The sequence below is a fragment of the Spea bombifrons genome, chromosome 6 (assembly GCF_027358695.1).
Source record: "Spea bombifrons isolate aSpeBom1 chromosome 6, aSpeBom1.2.pri, whole genome shotgun sequence".
Taxonomy (NCBI): Eukaryota; Metazoa; Chordata; class Amphibia; order Anura; family Pelobatidae; genus Spea; species Spea bombifrons.
The window spans coordinates 27,610,436-27,636,237 of NC_071092.1; the positions used below are offsets into that span (position 1 = coordinate 27,610,436).

Sequence of the window (25,802 nt, forward strand, 5' to 3'; positions counted from 1 at the left end):
AAGGAGTTAAAGTATAGGCTGCAAGAAGCCGGAGGTGGGTAGGATCAAGTGTGAAGGAATGTGCATTTGAAGAGTTTAACAACCTTTGGCAAGAGAGAGAAACAATATCTCAAAATACATAAACAGTAAAAACACATAATAAGAATATGAACTAAAAAGTTTCTTGCAGATCTGGTAAAATAGTTCAAATGAGGTCGAAGCTTGTGGCAATTACAGCATCATACATTATGTCCTTCTTGCAATGCAGCTTTAAATTGGGACTGTCCAATGAAAACCAGGATTGTTGGGAGGTATGCTCTAATCACCGATTCCCTCCTTCAGTGTTATGACACTGTAAAACAGAAAGGAAGATGAGATTTCACTTTCAGTTTCCTTTTTTCCCTGCCCCGGAGAGCTAAAGTCTTGCTTGACATTACGAAGAATTAAAAATAGAACATGAAGGTGGGTAGATGTGAGTCAGATCCACTTTTACTTAGCTCGATCTGTTTGCTCCTGTTTGAACAAGCATATTACGGTAGCTAAGAGCTTTGCTTTTAAAGCAGTTTGTTTGATTTGATTTTTTCTTGAGACTGAATATAAACAAAGAATGTGTTTAATACAAATGCTGTTCTACTTATCATGTGGATAGTAAGATACTTTAATTATAGGTGATAGTGATCTAGCACCCACTGGCATAAGAAAGTAAAACTTTCAAAGTAATCAGGTGTTGAGAGATCTTAAAGTTTCTGCACAGAATGTAAAACAATGTAACTATTCCTTTATAAATGGAAAACAGACAAGCAGTTTGTGGGGAAATATGGCAAGTCCTAGGCATCTGATATGCGTAGGGTGACCACATTTTATTTCTGCCATTCAGGGACACACTATGAAGCGCATGAGATCACACACACACACAGGTAGATATATATATATATATATATATATATATATATATATATAATAGCACTTGCATGTATAGATCAACTGAATAAGACATACAAAACTTATATTTGCAGGTATACATAAATAATGTATGGAAACCTAGCATACCAGGTATAGATCAACACATTAATACCCAAACCCACCTGTGCATGTATAGATTAATTGAAATTCACATGTGAACTAAGCACAGAAGGCAAAGAATCAGACATACAAACCCTGTATTTGAAGGTATACAGTAATAATGTATGGACACATAGCATTGCAGGTATAGATTAACAGGACACACAAGCCCAACATTGCAGGCATAGATCAACTGGAAATCACATGTAAGCTCAGCACTGAGGGTATAGATCAAATAAACACATGGAAACAGCATTGCAGGTATTCATCAACTGAATAAGACATACAAACCCTGTATTTGCAGGTATACATAAATAATGTATGGAAACATAGCATAGCAGATATGGATTAACAGAATAACACACAAACCCAGCTTTGCAGGTATAGATCAATTGGAAATCGCATAAAAACTCAGCATTAAAGGTATAGATAAAACTCATAAATCACAGGTTGCACACCCCAAAGCCAGCCCTGGCGTCCCCACTGCCCACATATAACATGATCAGCACCCAGATCATGTTATATACTGCCATCTTTGTCCCCCAAACAGCCCAGCATGAGTCAACTTTGTGCCATAAACACCCTGCCTGTGCCATCTTTGCCTTTCCACAAATCAATTATACATATATGATACACACAAACACTTTTACAGTCATTCACTAATTCATGCTTTCATTCAATGCTGAGTTTACATCTATACCTGCAGGGCTGGGTATATGTGCTATATCTACAATGTTATGTTTCCATGTATTATATATTTACTCTATACCTGCAAATAGAGGGTATGTTTGTCTTATTCAGTTGATCTATACATGTAATGCTGAGTTTGCATGTGTTTATTTAATCTATACCTGAACTACATAAAGGAGGAAAAAAAGGTGTGGTACAGTGAAGGAAGTGGCAAAGGGTCCCTTGCTGGACCCACAGCATTCATTTCCTATGCGATCGTCATAGTATTATGTTCCTCAACTGCCCTGTGTGTGTTGCATGAGGATGTCTCATGCGAAGTCACGGTAAGGTCAGAAGGAGGGAGGACCACTCTGACTCTGACAGTCTCTTTCTAATCCACAGAGTGTGGCAAGTACTTTTGTTTTTTTGTGTGGAGGTGGAGGGCCTGATTACATGCTAGGGAGTAAGGGGTAGGGCCCAAGCAAATGATCCAGAATTCAGCAACAAGCAAAACAAACTGTATGTAAATGGTACTAACATAATTAACAAACTATGCAGCATTAACAGTATATAGTTCACATTTTCCCCTATTTGCACCAGTCATTAAAAATGTAGAAGAACCTTTAAAGTGTGTTAAGTAAACAGCCAGTCAAGAAGGGGGGTCAGCTGTATGTTGCTATATCACCTTTCTAGTACTAGTCAGAATAATGCTACCTGGACAGTTCTGGAGAACATGTAACAATGTCTTTGTTTTGTTATGAAACCTTCCCACCAAGACACATTTCATATATCTCCAAAATAATGTTCCAGAATCATTTTTCACTTTGGAATTATGTTTCCACAATCAGACCAGAGGGATTTGGTTTTCATTGCTCGTGTCTTCCTGCCTGTGGTCTATCAACGGTGGTCATGTTGAAGAGAACATTGTAGACCCAACCGATATGGAGAACTATGATCCAGTATCAAAGACGATGAAAACAAAACACAAGGTACAGTAAATGTATACATACTGGACCTAAGTCCAAGATCGGGTATAGACTTAGGTCCATGTTGTCTGATTTACTAAACTACATTAAACCTGATGCAGTATGTTGAACGAACTGTTGGACAGACTTACTGAAGTGTCCAGTGATGTTCATGGTACTTGGTAATTGTTTGTAGCATATTGCTTTAGCCTTTGTTCCAAAGGCTAATATATGTTCCAATTATATGAAAACTGTTATACTATCAATTACCAGTTTGAGCTGGCGTGAATACTCCTGCCCTTTTAAATAACTACCTAAATGGGAATAAGCCCAAGCGCACTGATAGATGTGGCTAGAATATTGATGCCCCCTTGGTCCAAACACCCTCCAGCACGCACTTCACTGTCTTGTGATATATTTCAGACATCCCAACCTGAAAAAAGTCATTTCAGGGAGGTGGCTTCACCGACCACAATGCCACCCCCTCCCGCTACCAAACATGTATGATGGTCCTCTTCACCCCGGTAACTGTGCCCTGGTCCTCCTCTGTGGTAGACGGGATCTGGAGAAATTTAAAAGTAGTCTTGGCAGGCTTGGGTTTAGCCATTTGGCACATGGAAGGTAGAGAGCTAAAGGGTATTCAGCAGTGGCTTTCACCTTTTTTTAACTAATCAACCACATTATATAGTTGCTGGTAACACAGTTTTGGGTCCTCCCGGTACTGTTCTTACGAAACAGGAATACCCTGGAAGCCAAGAAAGCTTGCAGCTTAAGAAAGACCTAGTGAGGTCAGAAATAAAATGTGCCTACAACTGCATTATGGTGGTCTTTATGAAAATAGCCTGCTACATACAATAATGACATTTGTACAGTTTCCAAATAAACTGTTATAGATGAATACCCGTTGTGGTGGCAGCCTTTAAGAAATTCATTTTAATTCAGTATGCAAGCTAAAAATATGCCTTGCATAGGATGCATAGTAAATCACATTACTCACATTACCTAAATGTATCTTCTTCGTTTTAAGTCACCCAGCGCCATTTTAAAGAATTACCTACAGAAAATGCTTGATGAAGTCCAAAAACTTGGAATCGTAAGTCAGATTTTTCCCTTTTTGTTAAATGTGGCCAAAAATACAAACATGGAAGGGCACCCTAACAAGCATATGAATACAGATTTTGGGGTGCTTCTGATATGACCAATATGTACATTGAACAAAGCAAGGAATCAGCATATATCCATCAAATAGAGTGATAGCATCTGCAATATTTTCTAAATAGGTGTTTCTAAATAGCATTTGACACAGCTGGGATTTCCTCTTGTATAATCTTTCACAAAAACAGCCCCAGAGTGAGAGGGGAGTACAGGCAACCCAGGGGAGTAACTAGAAACCACGGGGCACTGGTGCGGAAATTCTCCCCGGGCCCCTAAATTTCAACATACTCACTAATACACACTCCATCTCAACCCACTTACACATCCACACACACACAATTCCACATCCATGCTCACACACACACACACAACTACACATCCATGCTCACACACACAAAATTCCACATCCATGGTCACACATACACAAATACACATCCATTCTCACACACACAAAAGTACACATCCATGCTCACATACATATATAAAATGTATGTAACACATAAACATACATACCCCCGCTCCTGCAGTTTGCTATCCAGCTGCTCACACACTGTGCAAGCAGCCTCAGTTTTACCCATACCCAGTTTTACCCATACGTTCCTCCTCGATCTCCCCGTACTGGTTCCAAATAGTTTAGAAAGGGCCAGGTCGGGAAAGGGCCCTTTCCAAACAACTTTAAACTGATACAGGAGACAGGAAGCAGGGGTGGCACCGGGCCCCCTGTACTTACGTCAAGGAGGCAACCTCTTTCCTTTAGTCTGTCTAAGTAGACATTATCTAATAGCATGATTGAGGGAGATGGACAAGCTCTATGAGGGCTGGCACCTTCACAAACGTACACACTCACGTTAACACAAGTAACCATGATTACACTATTATACACTTACCCCCATTCCAGCCTAAGGTTTGGTTAGAACCTACAAATATGCACAGCAAAAATATACAAAAAGGGTAGAACGTAACCTAAAAAGCATATAAAAGGCTTGAAATATAGCCATGAAAAATTAGATAGGACTCGCCAAAGGCTAAGCAATATATGGCCATGTAGTGTAACGGAACCCCCAACATTTACGCCTTGTATAGGTGTTTTTTGAATGGTTTTTGCTGGATATGTGCTGAATTTGTGGTTTGTGTATTGGTTTAAAATTGCCATATTAAAGTAAGATGAATCTTGTGTAAACACCCTTTGTTTGTGATTATCGTTCTGAAACCAAAACTGTCATGGTGCAGATGAGTCATTTAGTCTGCACCATGGACATTTTCATCCATAACTGATGTTTAATAAAGAAAAAAGGTTTATTTTGGATCAATATTATGTTTGTGTGTTATTTCAAAGAGGGTACAATCATGAACGGTACCTCACATTGATCTTTTTTATATATTGAACATTTGTATACATACAGTTAATAATAATGCATTTGAATCTGTTATGCAGATTGATGACAATCATGAGGAACATCGTTTCAGTGCTGACATAGTCCTAACAAGGCAAACGTTGGTAGAGATCTCAAAGTTCTTAAACAATGAGGACTGGGATCCCGTGGCATTGGAAAGTAGTCTCCAAAGCATTTTTTCACAGTTCAAGCACCGCGATGATTATGTCAAAGAACAGTCTGAAGACGGTTTTTGGATAGCCTTACATATTATATTTTTGGTGAGAAACTATCTGTTCAGAAAGCATAATAATTTGCAAGCTTGTATTTCTTGTGCAGTACTGATGTTTTGTTTTTTTTCCATTACAGGTTATCATCTATTTTGTACTCCTAATGCATCCCATTGATTGGTTGCAGCAATTAAATTTTTTTAATCACTTAAGTTGTGTGATCATCATATTGTTGGCCAGATGTCAGAATCCCTGGAACTCTTTCTTTGAGGTAAATTTAAAGTCTGGTTGACATCACTGTCAACACTTATTCCCATGATCAGCAGTGTGCTTTCAACCATTACTAAGAATACATTTATTTGCATATTCGTAAGTAGTCTATGGTTATCCCGGGTGAAACAATATCAACAAGTTTGGCTTTTCGAGAAGAAGGTTGGCATATACAACATTATTGCATTTGATATTGATACTATTCCGAATTTGCATTAATTTACATCCCTGAAATTGTTTTCGGATGGAGCAGTGGTTGTTATGCCTTTTGGCCACCATTCCCCCCTAAAAATCTTCATTGGGAAATTCAGCCTTACTTTTGCTTAGCCTTTGGATGAAGATTAGGGACTTGGTTGCCACTGTGGCTTTACCACTGCAGCACCATTTCTCACTTTCTTCGGCCTACAATTGACAGGCATGTCAATGTCAAGGAAAGAAAAAATATATAAAATTTACAGGGTAAATGGACCTCTTGGGGATATCAGAGATCTCGCTTGTAACTGGCCCATAGAGCAGCCATATACCAGGAGGGGCTGATTGCTCAAGAGGAGAATTTGCCCCTATCCCTATTTTGTAACAGAAGAACTGCTACCCTGTGGACCTGCCACCCTAGGCCATAATATGTCAGTTCTTTTTTTTTTTTTTTTTTTATTCTTTATTAGGAAATAGATTTTTTCTTTAAAAAGACACATATAACAAACATCCAACATACAAGCAAGTAAATTAACTTACATTGTACATAATACAAGACTTAACATAAATAACAAAACTCTTTGAAAGATGGTCCTATTGAAACCTTAAATCTTTGAGGAGGGGGCAATAGTGTCGCATGGCTGAGTAAAGATGGTTGAACTCAATCCAGGCTCAACTAATAAGAAGATTTCTTAAGATCTAAGTAAAAAACTTTGGTTCCAACTAGACCAGATCTTATTATAAAAGTTCAGTTCTAATGATGGTTCCAAACATTACAATCAAAACAGAATTGAAATCGACTGGAATTTACTGCATTGTAGGTCAGTGTACATGCCAAATGATTTTAAGATACAGTTTCCATAATCTTAATGCATATTATGTAGCTAAATGCTGGCTGGGGACCATGGGAAGTGTAAATTTCCCATTACCATTCTTAAGCATGATCCTTTCCCGTTCCTTGGTATTAAAAAATCCCTATATTTTTATTATTGCATGGGAATATGCTAACAAAATAACTTTTTGAAGTAAACCAATATTGTTTTATGTGTAACAGAGTTGATAAATATAATTAGTGGTCTGTGTTTTCCTTTTGTCAGCTTTATTATTTTTGGTTAATTCTAAATCTTGAATATCTTGTTGCAGGTTTTTCCTTTCCCTGCGCACCAAAATAACCAATTAAAGCAAAACAAAGACCTTCTGCATATTTATTTTATGGACCTGATGCAATTAAGTCTTTCAACAGTTTTAATAAGCTTTGTATTGGTAAGTATATTTTATCTACATTAGTAAGAACTTTGGTATGCACTTTGGGTATGAATGGCAGCTTTTCTCTGTGGAGTGAAATTGCCAATGTGTTTCTTCAATTAAACAAATTTAGAGTGCTTGGGGGTCGGTGGGTCTGTCTGCCAGGGTCTTCCTCAAGCTGTTCTCAAAGGTCCTGTTAGATATTCAGAACAATTTGGGGAAAACCGTGGCAGACACAGTATGAATTATGTGTGAATGAACAAGTATGTGGGAAAAAATATGTGTGATTGAGTAAATGAATGGGTATGTGTGAATGAGTATGTGTGAATGAGTATGTGTGAATGAGTATGTATTTATGTATGTATGTATAAGTGTGTGATAGAATGGATGCAGATGTGTAAGTGCAAAGATGGCACAGGCAGGCTGTTTAGGCAAATATTTCAGAGACCGGTAGTTGGAGGCAAAAATAGCACGAATACGTTTTTTTATGGACAAAGATGGCAGAGACATGCTGTTTCGGTACAAAGATGGCAGAGACAGGCTATCTGTTTAAAAAGATGGCAAGTCATATGCGTCCTGTCTGGGTGCTGGGCATGTCCTGTGGATGCAATCTAGGTGGTGGGGCAAGTCCTTATATTCCTCTATCCTGCTAGTACATAGATCATACTTGTTCAGGCCATAAGAGGTACTTTAACCAAATAAATGCTACTTTAGCTCTAGGGCCATAACCAAATTATTAGTAATTGTTAGTAATGTAGGTTTATGTTTCATGTATCATTTTTATTTATTCTGATATTTATATCACACATGATGGACCTTAGAAGGAAACTGTAAACAAACACAAATCAGCCAAGTAAACTGTAGCAAAAGTAGCATCTCCACCACAGAGAAATATGTTCAGTGTATTGTACTGTATAAAAAACCCAAATTCTGTTCATATCACAATTAATTTGTATAATTATTGTTACGTTGTCACAACAGAAAATATGTTATTGGTTTGGAAAATGGATTATTCAACTTATTCCACTACCCAAGAGAGAACATCCCATTCATGATGCCATAGAGAAAAAGGAAGAACCTGGTGTTGACCAGGGTTTGATATGTGAAGGCTCAGTCCATGGCTTAGATGAAAAGCCAAATGGTGGTGGAGACAAAGGACAGATGAAAAGTGAACAGCAAAGTTCATCTAGTGAAATTCCTCAGTTTCTTCAACCATCCAAAGACTCCAAGCAGAATACACTGATGAAAGACAAAACTTACAGTGTAAGTAATTTTCTAGGCAACCGCAAGATATATCTTAAAAAAGCAAAGATGTTACACATTTCTATGAACTAGGGTAATGATACTTAAAGTGCAGGCTATTACAGGTGCCACGTGAAAAAATATGAAAGAAAATAAAGAATTAGGAAATCTCAAATGAAACAGTTTAAAACATTGGGATATTCCTCCACCATATCAGGAGCATTGAATGCACTATGGAGTATCTCCAAGCAATGGCATGGCGGTGTTATTCAGGGCCAGACTGATGATTAAAATCGGCCTGGGCTTTTAGGCCAATATATTAGTGTGGCCATTGCTAGACACACGTGGCTGCACGCTCCATTTGCCCAGTTTACAAGATAGTTAGTACGGGCTTGGTGTTGGTTGTTGCACCTCAGCTCTGAATCACAATTTTGGACTACCTGGAATACATTTAAAGAGAGAAATTGTAATTTGTAAAATCCCAAGCCAAGTTAGGGTCTAGAAATAGGAAGAGATGTGGTTGGAATTTGAGCTTGGCTTTCATGAAATCGTTCAGCTGAAAGTAGCAGTTGGATGTGGATGTAGTGTTACAGTCTTGCCAAGGCTTCATGGTTAGAAGTTCTAAAAGGCTGCATTCAATTTAACCACCATGAGAGAATGGAACATGCAACAGTCTAGTTTAGGATGTTGAGAACTTCTGGACTGTAAACCATTAACAAATTCATGTCTGGACATAATCTATGCCCGTATCTCCTTGTCTCCATTAATTTAACTCATCTAGCCTAAATTAGTAAAAATACATATCTATCTATAAATTGTAAGTTCTCATTCAACAAGTAAAAAAAGACCATTAATTGAATATATCATAGGAGGCGTTCTCCTGTCAGTCTAATAATGAGCTTCTTTAGATGCATGGCTTTTATGTGGCAGTTGTTATACCATTATTATATCCTTCAAGATGTTACTGGCATATTAATATATTTGTATTATTATTATTTTGACGCATTTTGCAGACAGACGAGTTTTTACATATATCACCTTCAACACTACAATGTCAAAGAAAAGACAAATTGTCAAGCAGCACTCAAGAGGTCGAAGAGAAGGTTTTGGCTCCAGAAGAAAAAACTGTTGTTGAGGATATAAGTCCAGCTGCTGTTACAGATACACCAAAGGACCATGATCCATCAGAGCTTGCCATCTACACTAATTTCAGTACTCTGCAGTTCCAGGAATTTCTATTTTTGGACCAGGATGACATTGATATTTATACTGACAATGCTCTACTGAATTCTGACGACTCGGGATCCCAAAGTATTGAGGTCATTGAGGATCCTCTATAGCCATCTAGTGGGGCTGCCACTGGAACACATGAAGAACCAGTAGAGTCTTATACTGAATTTTAGAACAGAGAAATTACCTCTGTCACACCATTTAGCATAAACAAAATACTAATCAAATCACCTACAATTGGTGTTTAGGAGATTTTACAGTTCAGCGCATAAAAACTGTGACCATACATCCCAAGTGTCCAGTTTTGAACACAGGACAGTCCTTATTTTGGTACAAATGCTATCTGAACCAAACAACGACAAACAACAATTAAACAATATTGCAGAGATTAGATAATGGGAAGAATAATCATGCAAATCTTGAGAAACGTAAGTCAAGACACCTTTCCCTATGGTATACATGTGAGAGGTTTTAATACTCAATTAAATTGCTTATTTGAAGCTGTAAACACGGTAAAATTGCTTTACTTGGTGTAGAGTTCTGTAAAATGTAGGGATCAGAAAAAGGAACATATTTTGCTCAATCGAAAGCGGTCAAAGTGTATATATAGAAGAAAAAAAAGATAACTTTGCAACTGCATTTACATCCCAGTGAGATTTATATGAAAAGTGAATAAAACCTTTAAGGTGCACATGGAGCTGCTAGGTAGCATGGTTATGATTATTACTACTAAACTATTGCTTTGATGTTTTTTCTTCTTATCTGAATTTGTTATTGTAATGTGATATAACTATAAAATTAAGCATCGGATTTTCCAAAAACTTTATTTTTTATTTATTTATCACATTACAGAAATAATAACATAATACACATTTTATCTACATTGTGCTGATGCTAGCCACCATAAGCACTTTAATGCATGTGATAGGTGTGTGGTTCATTTAATTTTTTCATGGGGGAATTCTGCAGGTTCATCCTATATACATGTGCCCCTTTACCCAGCCTCTATTTGGATTTCTCTCTCACGCGCGCGCTCAATCTATAATTATATTCCCCCCTTCTATAACATTCTTACCATTTACTTTAATCCTTATTGCCTTTCTAATGTATCCTATTTTTTTACCATACCATTGTGAGTCCCCTTCCCATAAGTTTGCCTTTGTTTCCAAGGGGAATCTCTTTCTCCCGGTAGTCTAGCAAATTGGGTGTTGATGTCTGCTAGTACCTCATGCTCTGCTGAGTGCTGCGATATGACATCATATCACAGATACATTACAAGGGAGATCTATGAAACATGGCAAGCCACGAGAGAGAGTGAGAGTGTGTGAGAAAGTTTGAAAGCGCATGAGAGTGTCCGTGCGAGTGTAAGAGAACGTGCATGAGTAAGTGTGAGTGTGAGACAGCATGAATAAGAGTGAGTGAGATTGTGAGAGAGAGTGAGTGTGAGTTAGTGTGTAAGAGAGCCTGAGAGTGTGAGAGAATATGAGGCAGAGCATGTGAGAGAGTGAATTAAATTGCGAGCAAGCATACATTAGAGTGAGCGTTAGTGAGAGTTAAAAGAGAGTGTCAATAAGAGTAAGTGAGAGTGAAAAAGCAACAAAATGCAAATGACAATGATGATGGGAGATGAGTAGTTCTGCTGCACCACCATCAATGTCTAGCTCAGTAAATAGTGATGGAAGTTATGGTGTACCACTGTCAATGTCTGACACAGTATATAGTGATGGAAGTTATTGTGTACCACCATCTGTGTCTTGAACACTATGTAATGATGAGTCATGCTGTACTACCATATGTGTCTGAGTCACTATATAATGACTAGAGTCATCCTGTACATCAAGCTCAGTATATAATGATGGGAGTAATGCTGTACCACTGTCATTTTTCCGAACTGGAAGTACTCTGGGAAAGCCTGAACAATTGACAGGAATCACTCTGAATCCGCAGGGAGAAGCCTAAATACAGAGTGGACACAGGTGAGAAGACAGATCTGTTATCTAAAATTATCCCTTATCCTAAATAATTCTGGTCCCAAGCATTTCAGATAAGGGATACTAAACCTGTATCATCAATGAGTTATTTAGCTACTTTTTCAATGTAAAGGTGATACAATTCACCTGTCTGATTACCAAGGATGTATGGTAGTGTTTGTGGGAACTTGGTGATATAAGCTGCACCTTAATAACTAAGCAGAGATAAATGATGCTAATTACGTGGATTGGGCAGAGTGGTTAGAGCTTTGATGAAGTAGGTGTGATCAGTTTTCAACATTTTTTTAAATGTTGGCAACTATGTTCCATGCTGCACACAAGTATTCCTCGCGTTCTTCTAATGGCGCTCATCTTTTCTATGAAGTAAGAATGTTTGGTGGGTATGAGTCTATCACAGTGTTATGTGACAGGGTAGGGATGTCAAAAGGAGCAATTTCTCTATTTCCAAGTATTTGGGCTTATGTATAGCAAAAAAATATATAGTAAACATAGCTATAGCACAATTTATAGCACATGTTTAACATGCTATACATACCATGTAAATGTCCCTCTGTTCCCCTTTTCCAGGAGCTCAAAACAGGACCGCACTGGTCATCTGGCAAACCAGGGAAATGTCTAGTTGTCCGCCCATATGTCATATGTCATTTGGCCTAGAACCTAGAAAAAGCAGCCAATTTCTGCCTAATTTCTGTCAATACTCTTCACGCAAGTGTCATTGAACTTCATCGATTGTCCATGGTCATCGAATATCCATGGTCAATCTGGGAGAGGCAATGCTGAAGAGCTGTAAAGATTGAAGGGACAGCAACCTGTGCACATGGAGAAAAAAAACACACTGCTTTGACTAACATCAGCTAGCTAAGCACGCAACACTAGGTACTCTTTTGACTACACAACCATACCACCAAGAGAATCCCGTTAACAGCCACAGTTCACACACAAGAATAATTAAAACAATTAAAGCCGTTCTTGTGGTATGTAGTATTTATAGGTGCCTAATTGTAATTTGAAAAACAAGCAATATATACACATTAGAAGTTTTGTGTAACAACCGTGTTCTACAACCTCCCCATGTCAATTATTAACATGCCATCCACAGAGAAGGGTTGATTAAACTCTGCTGTTTCTAGATTGTTTGAGGACAGAAGGGAGGAAAAACATGAAGAGCTACGTATTTTTGATTTTATTGGTTTGTACTCTGTGCTGTGGTGCACAAGGTAAGATTAGCTTGTTTATATATGGTTCTTTATTCAAGAAAAAATGTAAAATGTTTTTTAAAACAAATATTTTATTGTGCTTAACATATGCGCTATTTTAATGCTAGTAGCAATAGTATAACTGCAATCAGAATATCATTACAGACATGTGGTCTAAGAAAACAAACTATCTGCCCTTAATGTCTTTCTTTTATATATATATATATATATATATATATATATATATATATATATATATATATATATACATATATATTATAAATTAGATTTTACCTAATGATATTTTAACCATTAAAAATTATATTGCTTCATTGAAAACCCTTTATCACCCAAACTTAAAATGTTGAGTATACACATATTTATAATATTCAAGTGTAAATTAGAGACAAAGATGTAGAAAAAAACAAATCAGAAGCTTATGTTTTTTTTTTCATAAATGTATTATTAAAGTTATTGAGTGTAATGTAAAAGCGAAATTAACAGAGCTTCACAATATCTGCATATTCTCTCACCTCTCTCTCTATAATAATATGTAAAATATTAATTTAGCACGGCTGAAGTTCCAAATGTTGGATCATCATGACTACAAAATGGGATACTAATCATCTTTAGGCCTACTCATTTTGATTTTAGACTAACGCTTAAAATCAATTATGTTTGAGTGGGTTTTAAAGTGCCTTTTATTAACATAATGAAATAATACCATGGGTATATAAGAAATATGGACTGATACAATGTTTATGCCGATTAGTCTTCTCTGGATCCTGTGCTGGCCTTAAGACACTGGCAGTCTAGATTCTGGTGAGGGTTCCACTGCCAGGTTCTGCTCTGTAATATCAAGCATGTGCATGTAGGATGGGGCACAAGACACATAGGTTTGCTAGAACAACTAGCAGTTTAGTGAGAATGGCTGTGTAGTCCTCTGCTTTTTCCATGCTGAATAACAGTGAATGAGATTCGTGAATTTGTTTGTATAAAATGGACAACTCTAGTTTTTGTACCATTTTAGTTCTGCAATCTGCATCTATTCCTTTGAAATAGGCTACTTGTATTCCCTCTTTTAAAACTTACACTCGTGTCACGTACAAAGTAATCCTTTTTTAACACTAACACTAAAGATCTCCAAATGTCACATTTTGGATTGAAAATCCAAAATACATGGATGGGCGCTTGGCTAAGTAGAACACAGCTAATCAATAATTTCTGATTCTGTCAAATGCATTAAGGTGAGCTTAATTATGCTTTGGTCAATTCATATAACCAAAACCTCTCATTTATATTATGTTTATGTATTTGTTGCCAACTTTATTAGGGTAAGAAGCGCAGACAGTTTTTGTTTCTTGTATACATTGTACAGCCAATACACTGTTTCTTGCAGCATGCTTACACCTGTTTGGTAGGCCTCGTATTACACATTTGTATTATTTGAGCCTGAGACTAGCTTAGCGCACCGACACTTTTTCTTTTTTCCTATATGCATTAAGCCACCTGAAAGAATCACAAAGCTAATATGATCTTTTGCAAGCATTCCTCATCTTACATTAACTCTGCTTACAGTGATTCACACTTTCGTCATACCTTCATCTCTGATCTCAAGTTACATTATGGCAAGCCCAGACTGATATCATACGTCATACCGTCTCCACATTATTATTTAGGCTGAGAGCCACCCTAACCTTTTCCCGGAGCATGATTCCATGTGCGTACTCTGTTATTTTGTGTCTAGATTAAATAACTTTGATCTCATTGCAGAGATAACATGTGATCTGCCTAATGTGGAGAATGGGAAAATTGCCCAATATTTTTACATTTTCAAAAAGTTTTATTTCCCGATGAAAGAAGGGAAAAAGCTGTCCATCTCCTGTGCTGCTGGGTACACCACTCAATCGGGCAAGCAAGAAGAGACCATTGCATGCACATCAGATGGATGGGAACCTGCTCCAATATGTTTCAGTAAGTTTTAGTATAATTACTATCTGTTATAACTTTACGTAAAGTATGTCTTGGTTTCTACCATGTGGAATGTAACAGTTCATTCTAGAATGGACCACACCCTAAACATTTAGATGAAGATTATGTGTTTTTATTAATATTATGAAAGATCAACTCATTTCTTCTCTTAGGACCTTTAGAATCCATAAATTCAATATGGTGAGATGAGATTTTGCTGTTTAATTAGTGAACACCATTACATGTCACCAAGGCTCTTACTAATATATGGGTATGAAAAACAACGCTATGTGTGGTCCATTGCGTATCTTGATTAAAAAAGGTCCCAGTACTTTATTATTGGCCAACACTCAGATGTGAGGGATTCTGTTTTCTAGTTGTACTAAAAGGATATTTTCTACATATATATATATATATATATATATATACCTATCAAAACATATTTTAAAACTGGTAGATAATATACCTTATTTAGTGTAATGTTTATTAATGTGTAGCATTAATATTTATTTTGTTTTCACTCAGAAAAGTGTCTCAAGCCATCTTTGGTTAATGGAGTTGTACTTAATCCTAAGGAGTCGTACAAAATATTGGAGAAGACAGAATACAGTTGTGCAGAAGGTTACATAACCTCAAGTGGGAATAAAACCAGCGACATAATATGCTTCTCTAATGGATGGTCTTCTCAACCAGGATGCCACCAAGTATCTGGTCTGTATTTCCATTAATTAAAGGTGTATATTGTTTGTAAAATATTTGGCATTCATGATTCATGATTTTTCCAGGGGCGCAATTATTTTTTGCCTGTTGTTGGTATTTAGTAATGGTGTTTTCCATAAACAGCTACTTAAAATGTAATTAAAAGGTAATAACTTAATTACATAAGTTATGGTGGGTAAAGGTGACCATGAGTGGTGATCTGGCTATTGCACCTCTTTCCGAGTTTTGTCTAAAGGCTGTCCTGTACAGCGGGCAATTACTTTCAAGGGATCCGTGCATAATATATGCAAACATTTATTTTTAAACTATCTTGTCTGATGAGTACCTAGCTATGCACAACCATTCAGTTAGATTTTATAAGCTTCATGCAGCTTTGTGGCAATGGTGGATCCAAAGCCTGATCTCACGAGGGGCACTGACACTAACACCCCCCAGATACTTATGTTAACACAACTAAACACTCACACTCATACATACACACATACACTAACACACCCAGGCATTTATAGTAATACACACAGACACTAACACAAACATTCACACTAACACAGCCAGACTCTCACACATACATGCATTCACACATTAACCCCTCCCCGAACACTGACACTAGCTCACCCAGGCACTCACATTAACATACCCAGACACTAGCACTAACACCCACTCACACAGACACTAACACACGCAATCAGACTAAAACACCCAGGCACTCACACTAACACAAGCACGCAGGCACTCACACTAACACAACCAGACACTTACATTAACAAACATACTAACAAACCCACACCCACACACATTCATGCATCTCACCATGCGTGAAGCCTCAGCTCATCTTCAGTGCAGCTCACACAATACTACCACTGAGTGACGTGACCACACTGAACCTCGCCTCCTCCTGGAAACTAGGGGCCTAAATAGATAAGCCTGGGAATAGGGACTTATGTATTCCGGGACTGTCCTGGTTTTTGGGGGGAGGCAATTGCCCCATTGCCCCCCCCAGAACTTCCCAAGCTTTATCGGAACAAAAGCTTGATTTTGCATGATGAGCCACCTAGCTTTGTTCTTGGTGACGCAATTTACAGCTAACCTGTGCAGTGGCTGCCTATGGCTGAATAACAAAACATAATTGTAAAATGGAAATGTAATTCTACTCAGCAGCCAGCTGTTTAATGATGCACTGTGTGTATGTATATATTGAAAGGGACACCCTGCATATATATTCTGCAGTGTTGTCCCAGAGCCCCACCTGATCTTGATCTGCTTGTGTATGGTCTTAATTTTACTTAACTGGCTTTCTGTTGCTTTCAATTTAGACAGATGTGAAGCTCCTCTTCTTAATAATGGACATTATTCATCAACAAAGAAAGTGTTCCGACTGAAGGAGGTCCTAAAATACAAGTGTGATGAAGGGTATCGTACTGCCAGTGGCAGCTCGTCAGATGTGGTTGAATGCCTGCCTAGTGGGTGGTCTTCCACTCCACAATGCACAAGTGAGTCCATTAATGTAATCATACAAAAGAGGGGTTTGAAATATATATGGTCATATATGTTATCGTTATTGTGGATAGATACTCTTCCAATAGTTTTATGTATATTCACAAATTTAACATGATTAGTAAAGTAATTAAGAGCATCCAGCAGGAGCCTGAGCTGCCACTAGGCCTTTGGTTTTCCATTATCTCTTGGTCTTGTTGGGGGCGAGGACTTCCGTTTTTCAGTTTGCACAGACTTATCTTCTACTGCTTCCTTCCAATGTGTGCATTCGGGTGGATCGGGAAGATGGTTTACAGGTATCTTCAGATATAGGGCCTGTTTAGCACCATAAACGTCAAGCAAAAGACAAAATAGAATCACGTCATTAAATCCAAAAGCAGTATATACTGCAGTGTCAACAAGTCACAACATCACATTTGACAAGACTACAAACAGGATTGTTGTCAAAGTAACACCATGACCTAAAAATAAGTAAAACAAATCAGTCCTTTAATAAGTACTTTTTAATATTTAGCTAAATACCATTTGGGGAATCAGAATATTGTACCTGAACGCTAATGGCAGAAAATGTTATTGTGGTGAAATTTCCAATTTCCGAAACACCTTTTTTTCCCCAAAAATTTAGTTTGTCAAGAGTCAAACACGTCAAAATAGTACTGTGCTAACCTTTTACCTTTTTTTATTTTTAGAACTGATCTGTGAAAAATTGGCTTCAGTGGAAAATGGAGGTTTTTACCCAGTGAAAGACTCATATGTGGACAGGGATGTGGTACAGTTTTTCTGCAGGGAAAATTACTTACTGAAAGGATCAGAGTTAATTCAGTGCTATTCCTTTGGCTGGTCTCCTGAGCCTCCCACTTGTGAAGGTACTGCGCTCTTTATTAACAGAAACTACTGGGTTTCATCCTGGCGGGTTCCTTTTTTTATTGTATCACCATGCCGCTTGTCTCTAAGAAGCCATATAAATTCAGTGCCCTGCAAGCTAACTAGATGTCTCATGGTTTGCAGGTCTGAGTCTCTACATCGGTAAAAATGGACAAACTAGATGGACTGAATGGTTCTTAAATTGGGCTCAATGGCTGTTAAATTCAATGTTTCTGGGTTTCTATTATGTACGCGTTCTATGAGTCGCTCACTTATTTTAGTCATACCTCACCTTAACAACGTATGATGTTCTCAGCCACCTAATAGTGTTGTTACGCTCATCCTGTTCATCTAGTCAATTTCTCTACTTAAAAAAAGCAATGTCAAGTTAAATACCATCACGCCATTTGGCTAGCATTAAGTTATGGCCTTTGACAGAAAGAAGAAATAGGTGCCCCCTTCCACCGAGACCGGCCCATGCGATCCTCCTCTCTGATCCAGCAAGATATCGAAAAGGTGATACTGCACGCTATGAGTGTGACCATAACTATATACTAATAGGATCGGAAGAAATACAGTGTGAAAATGGCCAGTGGTCAACGCCACCCAGCTGTGCAGGTGAGTACTGTTAATGTAGGATTCATAAAAATAGTGAACCCAATCATTGACCACTTTGTACCAATACAGTGGGTGAACATAAGCTCAGATCCTACTTGCATTGTCCAGTACAGATATTTATCCAAGAAAGTAATAAACGGAGAGTTCTCACATCTAAGGATAGAGCTGGCAAATGCAGTTACCAGTAGTGCCAAGGAAGGCAACTAGGTTTGATTAAAAAGATAATCTGACCAGTTGTGTGACCGAAAGCTGTAATCTTTTTTTGGTATTATTTATTTTCTTGGTTAATTTGGATTTGGATAGGACTGGATAGAATATATTGAACTTGTTGCAGGCCAAAACTGTTTTTGGCTGCTGTATTACTGGTCCCATTGGCCAGGCTTTCCATACGAGCTAGATGCTACAAATCCTCTGATGTTGGTTGAAATAACTATAAAGAAGAAACCTATGTGGAAAATGAATGGCAGTTTTGTTCTAAAATTCCATGGAAATCTTCACCATCCTGTACGATAGTATATATGATTAATAAATATTATTGCATTTGCATCTGACAGAACTTAAAGAAAAGATAAAATGTGACAAGCCACCTCCCACGGAGAATGGACAAGCGGTTATAAAACTGGAAACTTACCACAGCGGTGATGAAGTTCAGTATCAGTGTGCAGATGGATATGAAATAGAAGGACCCGATAAAATAATATGTAAAATGGGTAAATGGCCTAACCCCCCTAAGTGCACAGGTAAGTTCTAAAGTAATTTGTCTCTAGAAACACTCAACTACAACAGGCTAATAACTAGCACAGTAACATGAGAACCAATGAGCTTTAGGTTTTGTAAGTACATGCTTTATGAGGGTTGAGGAAATATTTTGTTGTGTGTTTATAAAGGTTCTTGGTTTTAACTTTATTCGGGTCACTGTTAGGGTTACCTGTTGTATCCAAACTGTCTCTGGAACCATCATCAGCACAGTGCATGAAATGGGCTTCCATGGCCATGCAGCTGCACGCAAGCTGAAGAACGCTATGTGCAATGCCAAACATCTGGAGTGGTGGAGTGGTGTGAAGCACACTGCAACTGGACACTGGATCAGTGAAAACATATTTTCTGGAGTGATGAATCACAATTCACACTCTAGATCAATCTAGAAGTCTGATGGATGAATTTGAGTTTGGCAGATGCCAGGGGAACACTACCTATGTGTTGTGTCTACCGTAAAGTTTAGTGGAGGAGGGATAATGGTCTGGGTTTGCTGAGCTAGGCCCCTTGGTTCCAGTGAATGGTCATGTTAATGCTACAGCAAGCGTTGCCAACTTTGTGGAACCAGTTTGAGGAAGGTCCTTCTCTGTTTCAGCATGACATTAGCCCCAAAAGACATGGTTTGATGAGTATGATGTCCTCCACATCATACCCGTCAAACCATGTCTTTTGGGGGATGTCAACTTGAGGGGTTTCCCCTGACCTTAACCCCATTGAATAACGTTGGGATGAATTGAAAACCGATTTTCTTGTCCAACATCAGTGTCTGACCTCACAAGTGCTGTTTTGGCTAAATGAGCATAAATTCCCATAGACACACAGAAATCTTGTGGAAGGTCTTCCCTGAAAAGTGGAGGCTGTTACAGATGGAAAGGTTGGGCCAACTCCATATTAATGCCCATGGTTTTGGAAGGTAGTGTCCAACAAGCTCATATAGGTGTGATGGTCAGATGTCCACATAGTTTTGGTCGTATAGTGTATGTGAAAATATTTTTGAATTGTAATCTACAGATTTTAGAATCAGCTACTTGTAGAAATTAACCAATATTTTTTTGTTTTCTATTTAGCCAGCAATGAATACTGTCAGACACCTCCACCAATTAGAAATGGTGAGCTTGTCAGCCCTCCATCTGCAACCTACAGTACTGGCTCATCAGTGGAATACAGATGTCAGACCTACCACTTAATGGAGGGATCAAAAAGAGTGAGCTGCACTCATGGAGCCTGGTCTAAACCACCCACATGTTTAGGTAAGGCAGACATTTACATTATTTAAACGCTTTATTTAAGTATAATCACATTATTATTACTCATAAGAAGTTGTTTCATTGAACAAAAATGGTCAGTGTATTGTTAGGAGAGCCAAATGGTTGCAATGCTCTATCACGGTGGTCCACACCGCTGTCTTCATGACCCTAAACAGTGCATGTTTCCAGCACATCCTTGTGTCAACATGGAAAGCCCAGTCAATCGCTCAATATCACTAATTAGGAAATGCTCATCAGAGTACTGTATTCCACATTTATCAACATTAGTAGAATCTTCTTACAGATCACTATGCTCAGCGTGTCATAGTACCTGAACAGAAACAGGCAGATTATGTTAAATGCCTGATATTAAATGCATTTTAATCTCTTCTGCAGAGCCTTGCACTGTGGCTGCGGATCAGATGAGAGAAAGGAACGTGGAACTCCAATGGAGCTTTGAACTGCATTCTTTGTTTTTGCACGGTGACCTAATAGAATTAAAATGTATGGATGGATATGACATGTCATCACACTCTCAACTGAAGGGGCTGTGCCAGAGAGGACAGATCTTATATCCCTCCTGCAGAAAAAAAGGTAATATCAGTTGCTACCTTGCGGGTGAGTTTATACTTTTAGGTCAAAGAACTAGAAACAACGTCTTGGATTGTTATAGCTCAAGGGCTCATGTGTTACTATACAAGCTGGTGGAGGTGTTTAGAATTGCTCCCATTAACACATGCGTTACTTGTGTATTTAAACCTAAGAACTTGACTATGATCATGTAGTAGATTTTAGAAAAATAATCAAGACAGGAGTTCCAAGATCAAAGACTTGAATGAATGAATGAATGAATGAATGTATGTAATTAAACCTTTACCTTCCTCAGATAATCTGAAGCCATGCACCAACCCTCCTGTGGTTAAAAGCAGTACAGTAAACATAATTCAGGAATCCTACGAGTCGGGTTCATCGGTTGTATACAGCTGTTTAGAGCATCATTTCTTGAAAGGCTCTAGTACTGTGCATTGTTCTAATGGAGAATGGGAATCCCCACCAAGTTGCATAGGTAAATACGGTAATATGTTTTAACCATTCCACCCTTTGTTCTGGACAATTTAGTAGAGAATAGATAATAAATTATGGTTTTAGGGCTATACCATTGGCTTACCTTACTTAATGCTTTATATGTGCAAGGGATACAGTGTACTATTTATTAACTACCAAAAAATTCACTGACCTAATAGTTTGCAATAATTAGTCCAACATCACAATTAGACATAGAAAGTTAATTTTGGTATTAACATGAGGCAAATGCGGCGGACAACCACATATCCTCATAATGTTATATATATATGTATATATATATATATATATATATATATATATATATATATAAAGCAGCAGCTTCAATATTTCTGTATTAAAGCAACACTATGCATAGTTCTTTTTAATCTTCAGGTACTTTATCTTCTTTTTTCTTTTATTCTATAGAGCCATGTGTTTTATCCAAAGACGAAATGGACAAAAATCACATAAATCTAAGATGGTATTCTGATAATGGTGGTTACATTTTCCATGGGGAGTTTGTTGAGTTTGTATGTAAAGATGGGTACAAGAACCTACAATCTGATGCAATATTCACTCTTAGAGGACAGTGTAGCTACAGGAAGCTGAATTATCCAGAATGTGTGCCTAGGTAAAAGAAAATACCGCCGAAAATCTGAAATCAGAAGTGTAGTATTGGTATGCCAGCATTTATGTGTGTGGAGCATATTATGTGCACAAAGATCACTGAACAAATGGTATAACAAATATGATTGCTGATTATACAGCTCCAGTGGAGCAGGATTTAGCTAATGTGTGCAACCATGCTGTACCTTAAGTGGTTCAGTTCCAGGCTCTGACACTTAATGTTTGAATAAAAAATTTAAGAACATAAGTATGATGCATGGTAACCATTTATTTCTGTCATGTGGAGCTGAACACAGAATGGATCCCTGAAAAAAATGTTTTCATTATCTTATTTATATTTTAACACAAAAATAGAAACTAACACAACTTACAATCTTAAATTATATATATATATAATATTATTATATATGCTTACAAAGACAAGTGGTATGGTGTACCTATGATGTCATAATCATTTTCCAGATCTACATCATATAAAACTGAAATTCCATCACAGCCAACTGAGTTGTCCTCACTAATCATAGTTTTCAGAACATCTAAACTTCCACAAAGTTCTTTAACTTTTGGGACACGGATCAGTCTTTCTATTGGAACATGAATAGTGTTTCCCTCTAAGAAAGGTTCTAAATCTTTGTCCTCTTCAATCTGCGATTCGGGTTCCAAATAGGAAAAAGTGTCTGACAACCTCTGGGACGTCTGCTCATTTTCTGTAAGCTTGGCTGCTTCTTCTTCTTCTTCTTCTTCATCTTTAGGAAACAGACGTTGCAATAACTGTCTCTTCAGGCGGTTTGCTTCTGACAGAGCTTTTTTCAGCACTTCATTTCGTAGATACTTTTCATCTTTAAGACTTGGATAGTCTACACGAAAAACCTTTTAAAGAATGCTCTTTTTACTCACGCAGAATTTCAGTTCCATAGGATATCAAAAGAGCCAACAATATTCTTAAGACTAACATTTCACTGTATTGCTTTAGATAGGGCTGTCTTTAACCATAAAGGGCCCATGGACTATGGTGGTCGTTGAGGGGCCCAAGAGACAGCTGCCAAGGTCCCCTAAAGTAAGGCTGGGCCTGGAGCAGGTGCATTATAAGATAGCCCTGGCTTTAGATCACTCACAGTATATCTGTTTTAATAAAATTAATTGTACAAATGTGTTTTGAATTGCTGTCTTTCAATAAAGCCTAAAACACAACTTTATACAGAATATGAGTAGCCTTGCAAGAAGTGCTAACCTAAGATCACTGGAGGTTTTCAAAAGGATTTAAGCAGCAAAGCGTGCTCTTGAAGGGTATAAATAGTGGTTTAATTCTCCTTTAAAACTCGTGCATTTTGGGGAGGAACTTGTAAGCCTATGAAAAAGGTAGTAAAGTATCTAGTATGAAAATACTTACAGTTTTGTAAACGGATTTGTATTCTCTTTTTTTCATCAGTTCTTCATCACTCTCCACGTAATTTCTTGTAAATAACCCTATTTGGGAGCAAAATCCAACATCTCCGGCGTATGCTGGCGGCTCTCCGACGCCACTGAACTCCACTGAATAATTATAACAACTAGAAACATCAGTAGCCCTGAAATTCCAATTAAATGGGAAGGTTCAGAAATCAATGTATTTTATTCATCTCAAATCTGAAGTTGTTAGCATACCATTAATATCCTCTGGCAAAACACAATCACAATAGGATGTCCGCCTATAGATACAGACCCATAGAGAGGATTAAAGGACCAAGATCAGACCTGATCTCCTGTGCAATGGCAGGAAGACTGTGCCGTGGTAATTTAATATTGCGCCGGATGTAATATTACATCCCGTGGGTTAAGTGCCAGCTTTGCAGGGATGTTATATAATGTCCCCTGTTATTAATAGGTTAAACTTTTAGACCTACCAGTTTTGGAATTCTTCCCTGGTCCACTCAAACTTGTGATCTGCATGTCTAAACCCTACCAGGTTGGGAAACAGGAAATTAAACTCTGAATTAGGAGTGCTGATAACCACTCTAAGAGGAGCCATATATCCAAATAATGTATCCTTGAATTTCTCCAAATCATCCTTTTCCAGGTGCTCTATTCTGCAAAGTGAAAATGTAGGGAAAGTCAAGGGCGAGGTCAAATAAATGCAAAATATAAGTTCACAAACTGTTATGTGCCACATGGGTTTTTAAGACAGCATCAATGGATATCATACTCATCTCTCTGGTATGAATTATTGTTTTGCACATTGGAATGGTGATAGCATTATAAACATGCAAGTGAAAAACGAAATTTGTTAGTGAATATGCAGGGGAGTCATGTAATTCACATTAGAAAGATTAAAACGACACGTCATTCTTCTCCAGTGTATGTCTGGATGCTATAACATAATGCCTTTTAAAGGGAACGTTGGCTCTCCCATGTAGCTTCAGGGAGTCCTAATACATATTTAAATACTATAAGATAAAAGCACTTACCTTCAGAAAAAGTTGAAGTACCAGAGCTGGAGTGCACCGCACCCCCCAGTGACTTGAAGCAGCCAACTTGGTGGCAGGAAAGCACTCCCACAGAGATCAATGGGAATGCTTTCATGCTTGCAGGAGAGTGTTTAATTCTCATTAGGGCCAGTGCTGGGGCGTGCAGGCTGTGGGTATAATGAGTGCACACCAGTGGCGTATACTGGCCCAGGCTGACTAAGCCAAGCCCTAGGGTGGCACGACTAGGGGAGCAGCAGTTCCCCCGCTGCAAAACTAGGGGCAGATCACCCTCTTGGGCAATCAGGCCCCCCGGTGTCACACTGCTCAATGGGCCAGTTGTTGCTCCACAACTAGCCTAGCTATCCTACAGAGGTTGTAAGAAGGTCTGTATTACATAATAACATGGTGTCCCTGTAGAGTCCATGTCGCGTAAGCAGTGAATATATAATTCTGGGCAATACTTACAGCTCAATACAAGAGATCAGGTCAAATCCAAGCAGCGCCGGGTCTTTCTCCGTTACGGAGCCATGGTACAGAGATACTGTTAGCGGGTTTTTGATGGGTTCAATGTAATGGATAATGAGAGGTTGCAATCTGTTCCTAATAGCCAAACCAAAAACAAATGCATAACACCCAATAATATATAGGTTTATCGTATAGATGGGGAACGCTAGTGCAGATACACACATATATGCATATTTGGCTACTCTTTGCGTATATGCTGCTAAAATTCAAAGCTATCACATCTGCAAAAGAGAAAATCTGCAGTAAATACGACTACCAAATTGTATACAATTCATCTTAAAATAAGCCGTCAACTATATACTTTTTGCATGCCAGTAAATTTTCATTGATGTCCAGGCCCACCAGCTCCTCAATACATTCGTTAAACCTCAGCCTCTGCAGAAGGGAACACCGATTACAGCCCAAGTCCGCTACCTGCAGTGCAAAAGGAAAGCAGTTTTCAGATGGTTTATTAAAGTAGGGCTTTGCAGGAGAATATTGGTTTCATCTCCAACTGACCTTTTTCGGTTGGTATGTATCAACCAAAGAAATCACAAACTGGTGTCGCTGCTGGTGTAGCGATGGGTTAAATATGATCGGCTTCATAACTTCCTCGCTGGAAGATGGCAACTTCTCAAAAGAATGCTACAAACAAAACGATATATAATGTAGGCTGCAATAGAAAAGTAACTT

General features: G+C 38.1%; 3 protein-coding genes across 4 annotated transcripts; 2 read left to right on the top strand and 1 right to left on the bottom strand.

The window, feature by feature from the left end:
- Positions 1-339: 339 nt before the first annotated feature.
- LOC128500145 (uncharacterized) lies at positions 340-10,433 on the top strand. 2 transcript variants are annotated; one of them, XM_053469185.1, is made up of 9 exons: positions 340-441; positions 2,559-2,699; positions 3,703-3,768; positions 5,266-5,484; positions 5,573-5,704; positions 7,039-7,158; positions 8,122-8,248; positions 8,297-8,403; positions 9,396-10,433. In XM_053469185.1, the coding sequence occupies exons 1-9, from the start codon at positions 436-438 to the stop codon at positions 9,720-9,722; spliced, it is 1,245 nt and encodes a 414-aa protein (XP_053325160.1). In that variant the 5' UTR covers positions 340-435; the 3' UTR covers positions 9,723-10,433. The 2 variants fall into 2 exon arrangements, with proteins under 2 accessions (XP_053325160.1, XP_053325159.1); XM_053469184.1 differs by having other exon boundaries at positions 8,122-8,403.
- A 2,138-nt stretch (positions 10,434-12,571) lies between these two features.
- On the top strand, positions 12,572-22,408 carry LOC128500532 (coagulation factor XIII B chain-like). The gene is made up of 11 exons (XM_053469701.1): positions 12,572-12,820; positions 14,573-14,773; positions 15,296-15,481; positions 16,804-16,980; positions 17,674-17,850; positions 18,287-18,466; positions 19,021-19,206; positions 20,290-20,472; positions 20,866-21,063; positions 21,356-21,535; positions 21,961-22,408. Exons 1-11 carry the CDS (start codon positions 12,763-12,765, stop codon positions 22,167-22,169), a joined length of 1,935 nt encoding a protein of 644 aa, XP_053325676.1. The 5' UTR covers positions 12,572-12,762; the 3' UTR covers positions 22,170-22,408.
- Positions 22,409-22,432: 24 nt separating this feature from the next.
- HENMT1 (HEN methyltransferase 1) lies at positions 22,433-25,750 on the bottom strand. The gene is made up of 6 exons (XM_053469702.1): positions 25,629-25,750; positions 25,432-25,544; positions 25,071-25,205; positions 24,045-24,227; positions 23,552-23,729; positions 22,433-23,031 (listed from the first exon to the last, which is right to left on the bottom strand). Exons 1-6 carry the CDS (start codon positions 25,713-25,715, stop codon positions 22,573-22,575), a joined length of 1,155 nt encoding a protein of 384 aa, XP_053325677.1. The 5' UTR covers positions 25,716-25,750; the 3' UTR covers positions 22,433-22,572.
- Positions 25,751-25,802: the final 52 nt, after the last annotated feature.

What these genes read in the sequence shown, in the direction of transcription:
- HENMT1 (XM_053469702.1), bottom strand. Translation starts at nt 25,715, where the DNA reads ATGAAGCCGATCATATTTAACCCATCGCTACACCAGCAGCGACACCAG. An exon ending in AATTTACTGGCATGCAAAAA is followed by an intron (nt 25,206 to 25,431) that starts GTATATAGTTGA and finishes TTTGGCTATTAG; the next exon opens with GAACAGATTGCAACCTCTCA. An exon ending in CTGATCTCTTGTATTGAGCT is followed by an intron (nt 24,228 to 25,070) that starts GTAAGTATTGCC and finishes TTCACTTTGCAG; the next exon opens with AATAGAGCACCTGGAAAAGG.
- LOC128500532 (XM_053469701.1), top strand. Translation starts at nt 12,763, where the DNA reads ATGAAGAGCTACGTATTTTTGATTTTATTGGTTTGTACTCTGTGCTGT. An exon ending in TAAACCACCCACATGTTTAG is followed by an intron (nt 20,473 to 20,865) that starts GTAAGGCAGACA and finishes TCTCTTCTGCAG; the next exon opens with AGCCTTGCACTGTGGCTGCG. An exon ending in ATCCCCACCAAGTTGCATAG is followed by an intron (nt 21,536 to 21,960) that starts GTAAATACGGTA and finishes TTTATTCTATAG; the next exon opens with AGCCATGTGTTTTATCCAAA.
- LOC128500145 (XM_053469184.1), top strand. An exon ending in AAGTCCAAAAACTTGGAATC is followed by an intron (nt 3,769 to 5,265) that starts GTAAGTCAGATT and finishes TCTGTTATGCAG; the next exon opens with ATTGATGACAATCATGAGGA. An exon ending in TTTTAATAAGCTTTGTATTG is followed by an intron (nt 7,159 to 8,121) that starts GTAAGTATATTT and finishes TTGTCACAACAG; the next exon opens with AAAATATGTTATTGGTTTGG.